Source organism: Pogona vitticeps, chromosome 9 (assembly GCF_051106095.1).
Source record: "Pogona vitticeps strain Pit_001003342236 chromosome 9, PviZW2.1, whole genome shotgun sequence".
Lineage (NCBI taxonomy): Eukaryota > Metazoa > Chordata > Lepidosauria > Squamata > Agamidae > Pogona > Pogona vitticeps.
Window position 1 is genome coordinate 1,821,259 of NC_135791.1, and position 19,148 is coordinate 1,840,406.

At 45.2% G+C, this 19,148-nt stretch overlaps 1 protein-coding gene and 1 long non-coding RNA gene across 2 annotated transcripts in view; one reads left to right on the plus strand and one right to left on the minus strand.

The window, feature by feature from the left end:
• Window positions 1–6,396, minus strand: part of LOC140702095 (uncharacterized) — an 8,861-nt gene extending 2,465 nt beyond the window's left edge. Inside the window, exon 1 of the long non-coding RNA XR_012081145.2 lies at window positions 6,260–6,396. This is a non-coding gene — a long non-coding RNA (uncharacterized LOC140702095). The remainder of the gene's footprint in view (window positions 1–6,259) is intronic.
• LCK (LCK proto-oncogene, Src family tyrosine kinase) lies at window positions 161–19,051 on the plus strand. The gene is made up of 13 exons (XM_072980250.2): window positions 161–2,182; window positions 5,235–5,341; window positions 6,393–6,474; window positions 7,434–7,524; window positions 8,261–8,359; window positions 9,600–9,703; window positions 10,579–10,728; window positions 11,689–11,841; window positions 12,020–12,199; window positions 13,531–13,607; window positions 14,640–14,793; window positions 17,063–17,194; window positions 18,361–19,051. The coding sequence occupies exons 2-13, from the start codon at window positions 5,240–5,242 to the stop codon at window positions 18,561–18,563; spliced, it is 1,527 nt and encodes a 508-aa protein (XP_072836351.2). The 5' UTR covers window positions 161–2,182; window positions 5,235–5,239; the 3' UTR covers window positions 18,564–19,051.
• Window positions 19,052–19,148: the final 97 nt, after the last annotated feature.

A 19,148-nucleotide genomic window follows, 5' to 3' on the forward strand; every position in this document is an offset into this window, starting at 1 on the left:
AATCCCCTCCCATTACTTCTCCTCCACCCAACCCCCTTAGTTCTTCTTTCATGTCATGCCTTATGTATACTTTTGTATTGGGGATGCGCTTCTCTGCATATGTTCTGCATGTGAAGTATGCACCTATTTGCTTGCTTTCAGCTGAAAATAAACAAATATCTATAGGATCTCTCTGTCTCTGGCTGATTGATTAATGTGTTAGAGACAGGCAAAAACCAGGAATTAGTCCCAGCACCCTTTATTGGAAAGGTGCTTGATAACTTATTGCTTTTTTAAAACTTCCTGTGTTCTTTGTATGGTGTATAGGTTGCTTTGACATGTATCTGAGCAGGTCATATGCCTCTAATAAACTTATTAAATAGCAGGACATATCATGGGAGACATCAGGTTTGCGAATTCTGGAGTTCTGCAGATTGTGCTGTGTTTTACCAGATTATAAAGAATGTTGGGGTGTTCCACAAGAACAATAAGGCTGGTCTGTAATTGTTGGCTAAAAGGAGATGATGGATTTTCTTTATTTCTGTTCTGTAATGATTCTGTTGTTTCTTCAAAGGGTCTTTTTCTCTCTCTTTTTTTTCATGCTATTTCCTCACCACTTACTTTGCTAGACGGACTCATTTGTATGAGTGCTTTCCGAAAAGGTTAGCAAAATGCCTGTGGTTCTTTGACTTTAAACTGAAACAATAGGTCTGTAAAGAATACATTCACTGTTAATATAAAAGAAACTCCCCATGATTCATCTTTTCCCCCTTTCCTCCCCCTCCCAAATATGAAAAGAAAAGAAAGGAAAATACCTTTTTCTTCTGCCTACTCTTTATTTACTAATCTGGACAGAAACAAACATAATAGGTAGCCAACAGTTAGGACTGGAAGCTGTGTTAGTGTTCGCTGGCATTCAGCCAATCTTTCAGGTTGGAAAAATCAGTCAGTATAACAAGCGACACTACTCATAAGTGGCTGAAACTCAGGAGTAAGCTGCAATTAGAGTAGGTCCATTGAATCAGCAGGCATCTGGTGAGTCAATTCTTCCTTAAGTTACGTGGATTCGGTGGGCCTAGTCAAGTTGCCATTTACTCCTGGATTTTAGCCAATGAGTAAAAAAAAAGAGAGTTACTTCTCAATCTGTGCAAGGAAGGAAAAGCGTTAATTACTTTTTAGAGCAGATTTTTTTGCAAATGATGTCTTTCTTCCATCTGCTGCTGTGAACATGAAACCCTAGGTGCTGTGTTGAGTAAACGAAGCTGAGAGGAAGTGAATAGCCTGGCATGGCAGGATGAGTGTTGTCGGCACTACAGGACCCTAGTGGTTTGGTTCTTTCCATCCTATGGGTGGCTGGGCCTCCTAGTCTGTCAAAACACCTGGAATTCTTTACTTTGGTTCTGGGAAGTGCACAGTGGTTGCAGCCTGGGGTCCCCAGATGTTCTTGGACTGCAGCTCCCAAAAATCCTGTCCAGCCAAGCAAGTAGTGAAGGCTTCTGGGGACTGCAGTCCAAGAACATCTGGAGAGACCCCAGTTTGAGAAGCCCTGCCCTAGAGCACAGAGTCTGAATCTCCTTGTCCAACTACAAACCTCATAAGATGGAGCCCTAACGCTTGTCGAAGGGTCATGGAACTGATGGTCTAGCATAGATCTGAGATAAAGGTTTGCCATTGTCTCCCTTCCCAGCATTGGTTTTTGAAGTCAAGATGACTGCCGCAGAGCGATGCGTGGAAGGATCCTAACAACGCCGTCCAGTGAGAGGAGGCTGCCGCTCTGACACATCTGGGTCCTGTGCTCTACACGGGGTTCTCTACACCATCCAGATATGGAGGTGCAGAGCAGCAGGGAGGGGTTTGAAATTGGCAGGAAACCCTGTTGGGTTGCATTCGCTGCTTTGGAACTGTTTGTGGTCAAGCCAGTACTGAGAATGAGCTTCTAGCGCCTGTCTGTGCAAAGCGCTCAGGGGACAGGAAACCAGCACCACGGCAGGTGGCAGGAGGGAGAGAAAGAGAGGCTTAAAGAAAGAGAGCAGGGCGTCTGTTTGTGACTCCCCCCCCCCGGGGTAGAGGGCTCTGTCCCCAGTCCCGAACAAAAAAATGGATTAACTCTACTGTACGGGAAGAGAAAGGGCCTTCCCTCCTTTTCAAGACGTACAGTAGGAACCGCAGAGAACCTGCTTCTTCCCATTGCCCCCATCGACAGGTAAGAGATGAAGAACGAAGAAGGGGGTTCTAAGACCCTGTTTCTCAACCCTAGGTTGGGTTTGCTCCATTTCTGCAAATCTTGGAACTCCACCAAGCTTCAGATCATTCCTTCCCTTTTTTCTTATTGTTTTCTGGCATCCAGTCATGTCTTAGTTATGGTGATGCTAGTTATGGTGATGAGGAGTTTGCAAAGTGCTTGAGATGTGCAAAAAGAGGTTTATTATGGACAGCTCCCTTATGTTTCTACGGGGGGGGGGGGGAGAGAGCAGGATTTGCACCCAGAACAAGCTTGAGACCAATGCTGTGTCCACTATACCATGCTGTTTTTTCTAGTGGACAGTTGAAGACCTTTTTTTAAAAGAGAGGCTGGACTTAGAGCTCTAAATATTTTAGCAGCAAACTAACCTTGTTTTCTATGGTTTACATACATTTGATAGGATGATTTTTTCTTGTTGCTTCAATGTTTATACTTAATGTCATTATTTCATTATCAATTGTCTTGGGGCCTTGAAAAACAGGCTACAGATGGATCAACTTTGCTTTTATTTGGTTTTAAAGGAGGCACATAAGTCTTCAAGACAGCCATTTGCATTTCTCCCTTTAAAAAAAAACAGATGCAGATATGCATTTACGTGTGATATCTCAGTATTTTTATTAAATCCATAAATGGCAAATATTTTGTGTATTCATATGGGGTCAACTAAACAGCTGTATTGCTACACACCGATAAGAGTTAAGAGACATTAGGGGAAATTAAAACAGAAGAAGGCGGAAAGACTGAAAAAAAAGGGTGAGGTGGTAGTGGTAATAAGGGTTCAATAAACGAAGGAATCATGTAGATTTAAGTGCTAAATGCTATACAATAATGGCTAGTCATGTAATATCAAAGTACTGTAACAACATTTAGCAGTGATATAGCGCTGTGTTGGCACACTCCAACACTCTATACCATATAATTTTCTGACAGCAAACACCACAGAATTCACTTGGATGTGTGAACAACCCTAAAATTATGCTGTGAGTATGATATATGCCCTGCCTGGCTCTAATCCTTGCAACAAGTCTTTTAGGTAGGCAGACCTTATTATGATCATCATGCTTTGAAGCTAAGTACACCGGGCTCATGCATGTTGTTTGGAGAGAGGCCAGCGAGTTCAATACAACATCCTCCTGGCGTCCATGTGTTTAGCCTTGAAGCTTTCATGATATTGTTTGGCTCTGGGTTTTTGCTCTTGACCACTGCATTAACCACATAACCAGGTGATCTGTCCAACCTCTTATACAATTCACTGCCTGCTCATTGACTTTGCTTTAAAAAAATCCACAGACCTACCGAAGTATTGTCCTGTTTGAAAACCATTTCCTCCCAGCTATTTCCTGTTAATTAATACAACAAGCCTCTGACTGTGGATGCAATAAACTCATCCCATTGTTTTTCATGGGAGGTCACTATGTTGCGAGCACTGTTGTATACTCATTTTTGCATTTTTCAGGAGTTTGGACGAAGGCTGGAATAATCATGGAACAGACATCCTTCTCTCCTTATTAGAAACGATGCCATGATTTTTAACCCTAAAAGATCATTTGGGGGTGTGAAATGAAAACAAACCAGCAAACAAACAAGGGGGGGAACACAACCTAGGGGAATTGTGATGCTAATAGGAAATCTGGCAGTTGGGCATATTTTTCTTGCTCTGTTTTGGCAAATTATTTTGTTTGAGCCTAGCATTGGGCTGTGACCATTTTTTGCCAAGAACATTTATGTACAGACATTCGGGAAGCACAGGTTTAGGGTAAACATTGGGCTCTTCAGCTTATGTTTCACAGTTTTATGAAGTTTTGTTTTCCAGGGAACTGGGGCTCTACATTTGTTTGATTTCAGCATACCTTACCTGTAAGTCAACTGAGAGCTTTCCTCCAAATGCACACAGATATACAAATGTCGGGAAAGAGAGGAAGGCCGAATGTAGAGCAAAATGTATATTCATTTTTTCCAAAATCGAAAATATACATGCTAAGTTTAGCTCGTGCACAAGTTCATAGCCAACCTGAGCTGTACAGTTTGTGATGTCTTGGCCTCTTTCTTCCAAAATAACTACAGTTATCTTCCAGCAGAGAAAAAATATATATATTAATTCAAGGTAGGCGACTCTCCCTTGAACAGTGGGCAGTGGGGCACATCTTTGGGTAAGGACAGCAATAGGAGAGCTGGTATGGTGTAGTGGATAGAGTAGCTGACTGTGATTCAGGGGAAGTGGGTTCAAATCCCTGCTCGCCATAAAAATTCATGGTAGTAAAACCATTCTTTAAATATTTCACACAGCTTGAAAACTCTATTAGGATTGCTATAGGTTTGTTCTGACTTGATGTGTGCATAATTTAACAAGGATAGCAACAGCTATTGGTCTTGGTAGCTATCAATCATCTCCAGCATCAAGGGCACTGCCAATTGTTGGCCAACCCAATGGGGAGGATGCTATGGCGCATATGTCATTAGCCCAGCCTGCTCAGCAGAGGCAGAAACCCTTTGCATGAGTGAATCCTGCCTGCCTGCCTGCCTGTGTTTGTGCAAATGTGTGTGTGTGTGTGTGTGTGTGTGTGTGTGCGTGTGCATGTGTATGTGTGTGTGTGTGTGTGTGTGTGTGTGTGTGTGTGTGTGTGAGAGAGAGAGAGAGAGAGAGAGAGAGAATACCCCCTTTTTCTCCTAGGTTTCCTCACCTTTGGTGGGGAAATAAAAAAATAAGAGCCTCCCATTCTATCGACTTTATTCCCAGTGGATTGGAGTAATGTCTGTAATATGTTGCAAGTATTGGCTAGTACCTGTGACATCATGGATGGTGGCCACCATACTTCCTTTCCTTCTCAGCTGCATGCATACCTTTGAGAAACTTTCCAGCAGCTGTTGTGTCGTGGTTTCCGTTTTGTTGCTGCTATTTATTTGTTTGATTGCTTTAATCTGCTCCAAGCCGTCTTTGAGCGACAAGAGCATTTACGTCTCTGCTGTTGGCCTGTTTGTATCTTATTTAAGCCTTCTTTCTCCCTCTTTACAGACATTATGGGTAACTGTTGCAGTTTAGATTATGATGATGACTGGCTTGAGGATATTGACATTTGTGAAGTATGTCATTACCCCATTGACCCATCAACCAAGCCCCAGGTAAGCCGCCCGCCCCATACTCTGTGCTTGGGTTTCCTCATCTCTATATTATTTCCATCACACCTTTCCTTAAAAGCCCACACGAACTCTTTTGTCAGGCTAATGAAATTCACACCAACACCAGAAGACCGCAATGTCTCCAGTCCTGCCATATACAAATTTCAGGTCCTAGCCTTCAATTCTTACTATCCATAAGTAAAAGTGTACATCACAACTTTCCAAAGTTTGGAAGGAACAAGTTACAAGTAACAATGTTACCTATAATATACTACTGTTTAGTTAGCAAATAATGCAGCAAGGAGTGACAACGTTACAATGAAAATAACAAGTAGTTACGAAGTAATTATTTTGGCTGCAATGAGTGTTGTGACCTAATTTCAAAAGCTACATTTAAAGGTCATTTTGAGGCATTTTTAGTGGTCATTTTTTAAAAAAAAAACCCCAATCCTAACTGACGAGATAAATATTCTAAACTGACCATTAGAGGGAATGACAGAATATACCTCTGCTCTTCTGTCTGCTCCAGATAAAAGTGCGAATATTCAGCCACCCCCGAGTGGTCGTTGTCTGGGGGTGGGTGGGTAAAAATCTAATAAAAGTAAAAGAATATTACATACAGGATTGAAATTGAAATAACAACCCTACAAACGAGTGCACCCATTTCCACAGCCTACTGCATATTTTCTCTTTAATCCGATACTAATTTAAACAGCATATTATTAGAATCATTAATCATAAAAGTAAATTTCCAAGTTCTGAGAGAGAGAGAGAGAGACCCTGGACATGACATGCTTTGTTCATTTTTGGTGATCAGCATGGATTTAAATTCAGGGATTTTCTCAGCTGGTGTCTCAAAAAAAAATGGATCAGGTATTTTAGCCAAAACTGCATTCAAATCCTCACCCTTTCCGCATCTACCTGAATCTTCCCGTCTAAATGAAGCCTGAAGGAAGAAACTCAAACAATAGAAGGATGTAGGCTTGGTGGACAATCCAGGCATGGTTGATGCTAGCGAAGGACCTTTCTCATTCCTCTTTGCCTTCTCCTGCAGAGACTGGCTTTAAATGGCTCCGAGGCGTACAACCCTCTGTTATCTTCTGAAATGGATCCTCCTCCCAGTTCACCTCTTCAAGGTTTGCACTTCCCTTATCTCCAGGACAGGCTGCTAGGTTTCTTGGGCATGCAGAAATAGCACCTTGAGGAACCCAAAGGATATCCAGATTGGCATTGCTCATAGATCAGCAGCTAGCAGGGACCCAAAGCAGGTGTGTCGTATACATCAGTGGTCCCCAACCTTGGGGCCTCCAGATGTTGTTGGACTTCAACTCCCAGAAATCCTAGCCAGCAGAAGTGGTGGTGAAGGCTTCTGGGAGTTGTAGTCTATAAACATCTGGAGGCCCAAGGTTGGGGAACACTGGTGTACATAACCCAATGGTCTGAGGATTGCGCTCCCTCTGTGTAGTGGAGAAGTGGCCTGACATCCATTGATGTCCACGCTCAGTTAAAGGTGCCACCAGCCTCCTCTGTCCTTCTGTTTGTCCTCTCACACACTATAACAGAAAACTTGGAGGTCTGTTTTTGAACCTTGCCCAGACTGGTACAATTTCACCCTTGTATTGTTCAATATGTTTTTTAAAAAAATCCTTGGATGTGCTTCTCATAGAAACACACTCCCACGCTCATTATTCCGTGAGTTCGCTTTGCAACTGTAGGGTTGGCCACTGATTGTTGAGGAATCTCTGGTTCTGCTTTTCTGGGCAAGCATCTTCAGAAACTCTAATTATACATCCAGACATGGATAAAAATATGAGCAATGCAATTAAACTATCCTGGAAAGAACATGGGAAAATAAGGGAGATGAAAAAGGCTTAGGCAATTACTGCTTCTTGGAGTTGAGCAACTGCATTGTGGTTGAAATCTTTGAAATCTCAAGGTCGGAAAAGAGAGAGTCCATTCTTCCAGAGGAATGCCTTCCATGTTTTCGGTGCTAACACTGAAAAGGCCTTGCGTCTTCTCTCAGTCAACCATATTATGACGTAGAAGGGACTCTCTGGGCTTCTAAAAAGTGTCATCTGTTAATTTTACTGTTTAGATAAACTGGTTGTTGCCCTCTACGACTATGAAGCAAACCATGAGGCTGATCTGGTGCTCCGGCGGGGAGAACAGCTGCGGATCTTGGAAGAGTAAGTCCGTTTTCACACACCGTTGCGGTATTGTGGCGCCCCGACAAAGAGTGAGTTGTCACCCTTGAGATCAGCACAAACTGCCTTGTTGGTTTAGCTCACCCGATGCAACATCTCCTCAAACGTGCTTCTCAATAAAGTGTGTTAAACAAACTGTTTCTAAATAAAATTCACACTTCCAAGTGAATTTGGCTGGGATGAGCATATAATGACATTGTAAGACTCTTGCTATAAACCTGAACCAGCAAGGAAAATTTCAGTGTTGTCACAGTGCATAAATTCTAACTTTCAAGCCAATGTGTGTGCGACAGGAAGACGGGTGTCCGTGGGAAGGAATGATGGCAACATACCATTAGGCAGCTCTCTGCCCTCCCCCCCCCCACAATGTCACCAAATTCCTGCAGAGGCCTTTGAGCAAGAGTTAACTAATTAACGTGTGCCAAGTGTTCTGGAGAATGCCAATTCACATCCAAGATTGAAAGGGCAAGGCGAAGTCAAGAAGGTAACGCTGTCTACATCTACAGATCTCGGAACGGTTTGGTTCATAGCTAGGATGGTGGAGCCGCGTTGACCTTGGTGTTTATTATCAGCTGTGAAAAGGGAAGCTTCTCAAAGAAAAGGAGAAGAAATGGGGGGGGGGGCAAATGCAAACCAACTCAACTGACCCCCCCCCCCCAAGAGTGTCTGTTTTGGGGAGGGAAGGACTGGGATCTGATGCTTGGTTCTTTCCGTTTAGATCCGGGGACTGGTGGAAAGCGCAGTCTCTCACCACAGGAAAAGTGGGCTATATCCCGTCCAGCTTTGTCGCAAAGATGAACAGTCTGGAACAAGAGCCGTGAGTAGAGAAGGCCCCCTTTCTCTGTGTCCACACATCGCCACCCTCACTTTTTTTTTTAAAGCCAACCAATCATTTTAAGCTTATAAATTAATCCTTTATACCAGCTCAGGCCATGAATTTGCTAGGACTTACTCCTCAGTAACTGGGTATAAGACTTCAGTGTTAGTTGATTAATTTATTGGTAACATTTGCAAGTGAAAAACCTTTTTCAAATAAAACTTTATCTTTTTTTTCTTTTTGTGTGTGGAGAATATGTATGTTTATTTGTCACATTTCCTTTTAAGACCTCTTCAGGAAGGCTTTTCCTTTGACTGTCTAGGAGACAATAGACAAGATGGTTTATATTTTGTTATTTCTAAATCTTGTGTGTGTGTGTATGTGTAATTTGTTTCCCTAAAGTTTTAAATATAATATTATTAATCTTTCTTTAACAATTGAACAATTTGCTGCTTTACCTTTTAATATTGCGGTTCTTATGATGTCAGCTGCCTTGGGTCCTTTTTTAGGAGAAAGACAGGGTTAAAATATTTTAAAATAAATATAGGTGTTTGTGAAATGTTCATGCAACTGTAATTGATGGAGTGTGTCTCATAAGTTCCATGCCTGGTCATGCGCCTTATCAATTAGCAGCCGGAAGTTGCCCCAAATTTATGTGAACACCACTCAGATTCCAGTTGATGTTTCTATTGAGTGATAGAATTCATTAGCTGATTAAGCCATAAATCCCTGATCAATGTTGGAAGTGGAGAAATGCACAAGTAACTATAATTCTGCACAGTTACGTATCTCATGCTTCCACAATAACTATAACCAATTACTTGTTTAAACTATGCAGCCCCCCTAAGCTGTGGGAAGTAAAGAAATAATGATCACATTAACCTTAGGACTGCAGAGCAGGAAGGGACCCCCAAGGGTCATCAAGTCCAGCCCTAGTCAGGGAGGTTCAGTGGGGGAATCAAACTCCCAACCTCTGCTGCCAGAGACCTCGACCATGGAGCTATCCGGCAGTTCTGTCATGCGCCCCCATGCTTGCACATAAGTAAATATAAGGCAATCCCAGTCAAGACCAGTCCGTACAGCTTCTTGCGGTGTTTCCTCCTTGTTCTCTGCACAGCGGCTGCCTTAGAGCAACACCCCCCCCAGGCCTCCGGTTCCCCTTTGGCTTTGTTCGAAAGCCAAAGGATGGTTCTGGCTTTGCTTAGATCAAACTTTGCAAACTCTCTGTTGTTTCTCGCAGCTGGTTTTTCAAAGCCCTCAGCAGAAAGGATGCTGAACGGCAGCTCCTGACCCCAGGCAACACGCATGGCGCTTTCCTCATCCGAGAAAGTGAATCCACCAAAGGTAACTGAGAGGAACCACCACAGCGATGCCCAAGTGACATTTGGGGGGGGGGGCAGAGAGCACCCTGGCCCGGTTTGAACACAGGAGGGAGGGAGGGGGTTGTGCGAACACAGCCCTAATCACCCCTTCTCCTGAAGAACGCTCTCCTGCGAACAGGTCTCCTTGTGAAGCAGAGTTCTGGGTTAGGGAATACCTTTATGGGGACTGCTGAATGGTTACAAATCAGGCCAGCTTTTCAGTTCTCCGGGGCTCCACATCACTCTCACACCATGACAATATCAAACTTGGGGCTGAAGCAGGGGACCCCAACATCAGAGACATTATTGAGAATCTTGGCAGTGAGTTGAGAGAGGCATTCTTTCTCTTCATGGACACCAAGGGCTGACCCTCGGCCCAAGGAACAAGGAGGCCTCGGCCTCAGGCGATGGATGGGGTGGGTGGTCTGGAGCTGGGAAAAGTTACTTTGCTGGACAGCTCCCAAATCCCTCTATCAAAGTGCAGGCTAGATGATTCTGGGAGATGTACAGTCGGACCCTCTGGATTTGCAAAGGATCGGTTCCAAGCCCCCTCCCCAGTGCATGCTGAAAACGGTGGATAATAGCAAGCACTATCCATTGGCTATCTGGTTCCCTCTACCAGCCAGTTCTAATAACTTCATCATGGAAATATGTTGTCTTTTTTCTTTTAATATTTTTAGACCGTGGATACCGATCCCGCAGATATAGGGGTCCTACTGAAGATGCCAGTTTATCCAAGTACAAGTGCACCGGAAATAGCCAGAGATCAGAGCAAGATAGGCCTCATGCTCACAATCTATTTCTAGTATGAAGAGGAGGACATGTATTAAGTTTCTGTTTTCTCGTGGCTCTCCACAGGTTCCTTCTCCCTCTCCGTGCGTGACTTTGACCAGAACCAAGGAGAAGTCGTGAAGCACTATAAGATCCGCAACATGGACAACGGCGGGTTTTACATCTCCCCTCGCATCACCTTTGACAGCCTGCACAGCCTGGTGGAGCATTACATGAGTAAGGCTGAAGAGACCGTCTGAGCTTGAGCGCTCATCATGATGGTGCCTTCTCCCTGTGTGTGTGTGTGTGTGTGTGTGTGTGTGTGTGTGTGTGTGTGTGTGTGTGTGTGTGTGTGTGTGTGTGTGTGTGTGTGTGTGTGTGTGTGTGTGTGTGTGTGAGAGAGAGAGAGAGAGAGAGAGAGAGAGAGAGAGAGAGAGAGAGAGAGAAAGAATGTCTCCAATCCAGTCCTTTGTCCCCTTGTATGATCTATGGAGGTCTCAAACAGGCTCAAACGCATGCTCGGGCATCCTTAAGGTCAAGGTGTACATACATCAGCTTTGAACTACAGTATCTGGAGCTAACTTTTTGGAACCATCTCGCCCGGATTCCCTGAGCTTTCTAGGGGATTCTGGGAGATGTATTCTTCCCAAGCGGGAATCCCTTCTCCAGCGAGCCTCGCTCTCTCTCTCTCTACCATGCCTTATCTAGCCGTGCAGTGACCCTGACATTTCCTGGCAGGCAGAGCAGCTTCCAACTTTGGAAAAACCTACAACTTGACTGATGACTCGATCCAGGATTATCCAAAGTATGCAAAATAAGAATGAACCAAAAAAAAAAAAAAGAAAGAAAACTTCTCTGCTTCTCCCTCACCCCTCCAGATGGAGTGGCGAGCAGGTTCTGAGAGTTATGTTTTGGAAAAGCCCGAACCCTGATTCCGCGGCTGTTGTGGTGCCCTGCTAAAGTTACTCCTCCCAGTTTGTGCCCCCAAACAGACCGTTAGCCTGGCCGTCTGGCACAGAGACCTTCTGGACTGGTGGTCTCAAGGGACGGTGAACAAGTGGGCTGAGGGGTTTGGGGTCTAGGGTTCTGCTCTGCCCCCTGTTTTCCTGCTGCCGTCGAATCTCCGGGGATGTGCTCTCCGTGTGTCACCAGGTGTGCTTTGTCTGCCTTCTCCCCTTCTGCCATCCCCCTCCCCAGGCAGGAGCGATGGGCTTTGCACCCAGCTCGGCAAACCCTGCCAGACGCAGAAGCCACAGAAGCCGTGGTGGCAGGATGAATGGGAGGTGCCTCGGGAGACCCTCAAACTGGTGGAGAAACTGGGCGCCGGGCAGTTTGGAGAAGTCTGGATGGGTGAGTGCGGAGAACTGGGAGAGGCGGGCGAGAAGGTGCAACAGCAGAGGAGACCGTAACACTGGCTGGAGGGGCAGCTCCGGGACCGGAGGCCACCTCTGGCTCCACAGAGGTCCTTGTGGGCACAGAGCATGGGCCCCAGTCCCAGCCTTGAAACGGTCACTCCGTTCCTCTCCAGGTTACTACAAGGGCCACACCAAAGTAGCCGTCAAGAGCCTGAAGCAAGGAAGCATGTCGCCCGAGGCCTTCCTCGCCGAAGCCAACCTGATGAAGAAGCTGCGGCATCCTCGGCTGGTGGCCCTCTACGCCGTGGTGACTCAGAAGCCCATGTACATCATCACCGAATACATGGAGAAAGGTCAGGCGGCCCCGAGGGTGGCCCTACGTTTTGGGGGCCCTGAAGCTTGAACTGTTGTGGGGGGGCCTCTTCGAGCGGCCATCAAGAGTTCCTAGAGACCTCTCCCAGCATCGTCCAGAACGTGAAAGGAACTGACCATTTGCATGCCATCAAAACATGGCCGGCTGTTCGCTTTTCAGCAGAGAGTCTAGAACAGGGAAAGGATCCTTCGGCACGCAAAGCAAAAAAACTGAGCCATGACAGCCAGGGCTGGAATTATCCACACTCGGGGGTGACTCAGGGCTCTGTGGTGTTCCTGAGCACTGCACAACCCCAGTGTCTCCTTCGCCTGGGACAAAATGGAGAATGAGGAAAGCATGTCAAGGGTGCAAAGGGAGTGAAATTAGGTGATAGAGGGACTCCAGCCTCTGCTTTTCCCTCCTGCTCACTGCAAAAAAGCACTATCCTCCATCCCTCGTCATCTGTCTGTCTCTCTTCCCCCCCATCTCTCCTCCCCTCCCTGCCTCTGTCCCCTGAGCCAGCAGAGTTATTTTGGATAGTTCCTCTCTGCCTCCCTTTGCTCCAGATAGTGGAGGTCAGGACCCCAGTTCAGATTTGGCACCGAGCAATGGAGAAAGAGCAGGAAATGAGAGGCTGTCGCGCCACAATGGGAGCTGCGTTGCCAGGCGTCCAAAACAGAGGAGGGTTTGGAGAGAGGAGCTTTCCGGCTCCTCCTCCAAGGTCCCCAAGGATGGTGCAAGGAGCCAAACCTCATGGTTGGGGGTGGTGTTTGGAAGCGGCGGGGCATGGATGCCAACGGGTAGAACGCCGGCCCTGCTTTAGGGTTTAAAGCAAAGAAGGACAAGGGCCCCCTCCAAGGCTGTTTTTCTTTGGGGAGGCTGTCAGCATTCTGACACCCCTCTTTTTGGAGGGGGGAAAAAAAGATAAATTGCAGGTGCTGCTTATCTCCAAATTGGAGACTCATCTCTTGGTTAAATAGGTGACAATATCCTTCCCTGTGCTGTTTTAACTCTCCTGAATAACCATTGTTAAAAGCTACTTCTGCTCCTTTTCTTTTCCTTCCTTCCTTCCTTCCTTCCTTCCTTCCTTCCTTCCTTCCTTCCTTCCTTCCTTCCTTCCTTCCTTCCTTCCTTCCTTCCTTCCTTCCTTCCTTCCTTCCTTCCTTCCTTCCTTCCTTCCTTTCTGCACATTGTGGATCCAAAAACAAACAAACAAACAGGATTACATGTTTTTCAGTTGCTTGGAAGGGGCCCTTAGCAAATACTCAGCAGTACTCCCATCCTCATGATTATTTCACATAGTTTGATATGTGTCTCTCCCCCCTCTTCTAGGAAACCTGGTGGATTTTCTCAAAGCTGCAGAAGGCACCCGGCTGACCATTTATAAACTGCTGGACATGGCTGCCCAGGTCTGGACAAGAGGGGGACTCGGAGGGGGTTGAGGGAGGGATAAAGCAGAGCAGGAGAGCTGAGGAGGGACAGGGAGTGGGGAGTGTGCCATGGGCCTTGATCACCTTTTTAAAAGCTTATTTTCAGTGGGGGGGGGGCAGGGCCTCAGCAGGCCACGAAGAACTTAGAAATGTGCCCCCCCAGCACTGTATTTTTAACTGTCCTGTCTTTTCCATCTTAGAGTGCAGTTACACCAGGGATAAAATCTATATTTGACACATTGGCACATTTTAAGTCATTTTTTTAAAGGTGACTACATGATGCACATGGAAACATGGCTTGTTTTGACAGGGAATAGTGTGTTTTGATTGGAAGTGGAATATTTTATTCTTCTCCCAGAGAGTCATTTCTTTTAACTCAGATGTCCAATTGATTTATTTTGAATCATTTCTGGCCTGCGCTGAACTTCTCTGTCAGTTTAAATTGTAATTCCTGTCTGTCATTCTTTTCTAGCGCTATGACTTTAAACTAAAATTAAAAACCCTGATTCCCCATCTAAGTTACTTTAATAGTGTGACCACACTCTGAGATGTTTTCGCTGTTATTCTCATTCTGTTTGAAAACATTACACGCAGCCTTTCCAGACCAGGTCTGTCCAAATGTTTTAGGCTACAGCTCCCAGCAGCCACAGCAAGCATGGCCAAACAATTAAAGGATAATGGAAGTTGTAGTAACAGGATTCGGTTTGCACAGTTGTATAAATGCAGCAGATTTGAAATCCAGCTGTGTGGGGAGTTGCAGTCAAAGAACATCTAGGCTAAACAAGGTTGAGAACCACGTCTCCACCTAGAAAATGCTAAAAAGTTGTCACAAGTCAAAATGGACATGATGGCATACGACGAATCCATTGGATAGGCATGTTATGGGGATAGTACAGTGGGAAGAGCCGAGCCCATGCATCTCGTCTCCAACTTCTGGGAGGAAGGAAGGGAGGGAATGACACTCTTAACAGAGAGAGATTTCTAACCAGCCTGCTGTTTTCTCCCACAAAGGTAGCGGAAGGAATGGCCTTCCTGGAGAAGAAGAATTATATCCATCGTGACTTGAGAGCAGCCAACATCTTGGTCTCGGAAACGCTGTGCTGCAAGATTGCCGATTTTGGCCTCGCCCGGCTGATAGAGGATGATGAGTACACAGCTCAAGAGGGTGGGTCTTCCTCCTTTATGAAAATAGGGATGTGTGCTGTGCTGTACTGAAAAGTGTTCTACTTATATGCTCCCTGTTGCGCTTGAAGCACTCTCTGGACAGTTTGCAATTCAATTACGCAGGTTACCCCTTGTCGCCGCCCCCCCCCCCAATGAGCTGGGTACTCAATTTACCAACCTCAGAAGGAGGGAAAGCAACCTTGACCCAGCTACCTGAGATTGAATCTGGGTTGTGAGCAGAGTTTTGGCTGCAGTACTGCAGTTTAATCCCTGCACCAGGAAAAGATTAGCAAGGCTAATATCTTGCTGAAGGTTTGCATGCCTAAAGTCTGTTTGCATTTGCATCCTCATGGGAAATTGGAAGGCAATTCTTCCCCATGAGGAGCTCAGTGGTCCAGCTGATGCCCTTTTCAGTGAGAGAAGCATTAACACACACAGCCTTCCCCTCCTCCTAGCCAGGCAATAGCCACAGCTGCCCTGATGTGTGGCTTTTGCTTGACACATCAACCCGTTTCTCTTGAGGAAATGGGAGCCCACAGGCAGGCAGGGGAGGTAAGGGGGCTGTGTTTTGTGTGCAAAGGGAGAAATGCAGGAAGACTCCATTGCTGTACGTGGGGTCCATCACAGACCTGTGGTTTTTGAGCTGCCGTCTGCAACTACATGACGATGGCAGGGAAGGAGGAAGCGATCTCCCTCTTTCTGGGAAGCGGCTGGTTTTCTTTCTCCTGGACACTAGGCCGTTCATGGCGGTCAAAATAATCAGCTCTTCGAGACGGTCCGAGATGCAGCCAGCAAAGATCTGATGAAATGATTTCCGGCGAGGCTCATTCACACCGTTCTCTACAAACCTCTTCACACGACAGCCGCTGTAGCTTCATGCGCTCTTCCTGTTCCTGCTGCGCAAGGAGGCAGCGGGGGAGCTATGGCTTTCTTTTTCATAAACAAAATACCACCTACCTTTACACGTCTCTGAACCATTTGACCCCATAACAATTTTTACCCATTAAGGATACACATCTACGTGAGAGGGTAGGCAGAGGTACGGAGACAGCTTTCCAACATTAAAGCGTCCCATCATCTCTTAAAAATTAGCAATCGTTTGATGGCCTAGAAATCACTTTTTAAGATTGTTTGAATGAAGAACATTAAAAAATCCTAAAGGTTAGGATTTTGCTGCAACTGGGAAGGACTTTAACATGGGGACCGTCCCTCTGGACACCCCACTGCCAGTGGCTTTCCCATGATGTGCAAAACTGATGTTTTTCTCTGGGCAAAAAAAGAGGATTTGCTTGAATCTTGCTGCCAGCATGGTGATCTTTTCCCCATAAGCCTGGGCTTCTCACAGTCTGCTCAAAATAGGACAATCTGGTGGAGGCAGAGCTCCTTCTTGTGGCCAGAAGACGGGGAGAGAGCGCGAAGGTCTCTGCGGAGCTGCCAGTGGCCTGTTGTGAGGTCAAAGCTCACAAACAGGATAGAAAGAGAGCACAACCCTCTTGCTCGCTTTCCAAAACGACTCGTGTACAGAAGGACCATTCCCTCCTCAGGGCTGGAAGGATGAGGATTATCTTGTTTCCGAAGTGAGCTGTTAGCTGTTTTCAGGAAACAGCTTAATAGCTGGACTGCTTACCTGTACTTGTTAGTTGTTGGTGATACGTTAATTCTCAGCTGCCTATATAACAATCCCCTCTAAAAGCAAATTTTTTTTTTGCAAGTAATAAGTAAATCTTTATTATTCAAAAATATTGCTTCAAAGAGGGAGGTGTTACACTTTTACAAAGCAGTGTTAGTAGACATTAAATTGTCTTTAAAAATAATGCTGTACTGTAGTAGCTTTCTCACAGCCTGCAACGCCTTACAGTTCCTGGTTGTTACTCGTTATGCCTCATTTCCGAGCTCTGCCAAACTTTGGTAAATTCATCCCAAACTCTTTGAAGGCTGTCGAAGGAAGTGGATATTAGCACATCCTGTTGCAGTTTTAATTCCTGTTTCAATTCCATGTACTGTGAAGCAACTCCTTTTATTGATTTTCAGACTTCCACTGATTCTGTTTTACTAGGTATTATGAGAGAGGCATTTATCTACCTTTGTCCATTCTGAGCATAATCCCATACACACCTTTTTGCCACTGCTTCTTCTTTTTAAAATCTAAATAGTTCCATTTTTCCAAAGTGCAATATCCTTTCTCAGTAGACGGTGCCATTTTATACCATCAAGAGCAATATTTATATTCTGCACCATGGACATGATCCTGCTCTGTTTGTGTCTTTCAGGAGCAAAGTTTCCCATTAAATGGACAGCCCCAGAGGCTATTAATTATGGGACATTTACCATCAAATCAGATGTTTGGTCGTTTGGAATCCTGTTGACCGAGATCATCACCTACGGTCGGATCCCTTACCCAGGTGAGGGTCTCTGAGCAGCAGAACACAAAGGGGGTCCAAACGGTAGGAAATAACCTGTCTTTTCAGAGGAAACTGGACCCCTAATGTTTCAAAATTAAATAAAATCTGCCAGCAAAAAAACCACCCACTCTTATGTACATAAATGAAATGTAGAAGCAATCATTTCATTGAAACACGTTAAAAGCATTTCTATAAAAATGGAAAAATAAAATAGTATAAACTGAAAAACAACCAAACAATGAATGGGGTCCCCTTTATTTTAGAACACCGTGGAGGTATTTTCCCCTTTAGCTTAGATCTTATATTATTCCTATTTTTATTTACATTTGAAATAAAAACCAGGAGGGAGAAGGTTTAAGCCTTCATGCATCTGCACTGTTTCCAGTACTGGATTGGGGTGGGGTGGGGGGCTGTCAATGTATTTTTGAATTTTGAGTTTGAAAAATGAAGGAAAGCGACCTCAAGTTCATTGTTTCAAAACGGTATGTCCATTTCCCATCTCACACTTTTCTTATTTCCCCAATCGAGAAAGGCTGAACAGAAGAATCTTATACATAAGATTCTTGCAATACTGCCAAACTGGGAGTGACACACCGACACCCCAGAGAGAAGGGAAACCCACAGCCTGTTACTACTGTGGTCCATACAGTCGTGTTTTTTTATATATAACAGTGTAACTCTCCAACAGGATTCTGGCATTTGTTGTGAAAAACAATTCTCTTTTATAAAACGAAGAGACCCACAAACGTCTCTCTGGCTGGAGATGGCTGCCGATCAGCATCTCTGCTTCCTACGTATCCCATAAAAGTGTGAAGGGTAACACAAAATGGAGCTTCTGCTGATCTTCCCATCTGTCATTTTAAGTTAAGATTCCCAAGACAGGACTCCATCTTTTTTTAATATTGGGAAGAGCCATTGCAGTAGTTTCACGTGTTAAGAGTCTTCCCCGAGTATTGTTTATTTGCCACTTGTAACAAATACCAATAATTATGTAAATTATTATTTGTGATGTGGTTTGTTATATGTTTCCTTTTTAAATGCATGTTGTAAGCCGCCTAGAGTGGTCACAATTGACTAGATAGGCGGGGTATAAATGAAAAAAATAAATAAATAAATAAATAAATCTCAGACCTTTTCTAAAATGGCTCTCTGTCGCATCCCCTTAGGAATGAGCAACCCGGAAGTCATACAGAATTTGGAGCGCGGCTACCGCATGCCGCCACCGGAAAACTGTCCAGAGGAGCTGTATAAACTGATGCTGCAGTGCTGGAAGGACAGTCCAGAGCAACGGCCAACGTTTGAGTTCCTGAAAGGGGTCCTGGAAGACTTTTTCACGGCCACCGAAGGGCAATACGAGCAGCAGGTGTGAGGAAGGTGACGGCTGGCTGGCCAACGACGGGACCCCCTGGATCATTCCTTGGCCACGGCTTCACAAGGAGCCCCATCGTCCCCTAAAGGCGCCCGATGCATTCAGAGACCTTTTGAGAGTGGGAACTTTTTTCCCCCTCCTTTATCCCAAATGTCTGTTGGGTATAGAATAGGGACTGCTGCTGGTATTTAGGTGAAATTGTTATTGTTCGTTCTACTAGAGATACAAGTTTCAGGACTGAGATTTCTGAGCCCCGGATCAAGATAAGCCCTTACTTGTACCCTTTTGATGTTTGACGTATAAGAAATGGAAAAAGAGTTTCAACAGGCATGGAAGGCATCTTCTGTGGTTCGAACACCCACCCTCTTGTCTCTCAGCTCTGGTGGTTTCTCAGCGAACTCTATAGAGTTATTTTGTCGTTGACTTGCGTTGTCTGTAAAGTGTATCAATGATGCTGTATAAAAATGTTTAACAGCCCAAAGCACCAATTAGTGACAAGGTGCTTTGTTCGTGCTCAGGAGCACTTGCTTCTTGTAAACTGCAATGCACCGATTCTCAGAGCGGAGCGCGGGCCAGGGAGGCAAG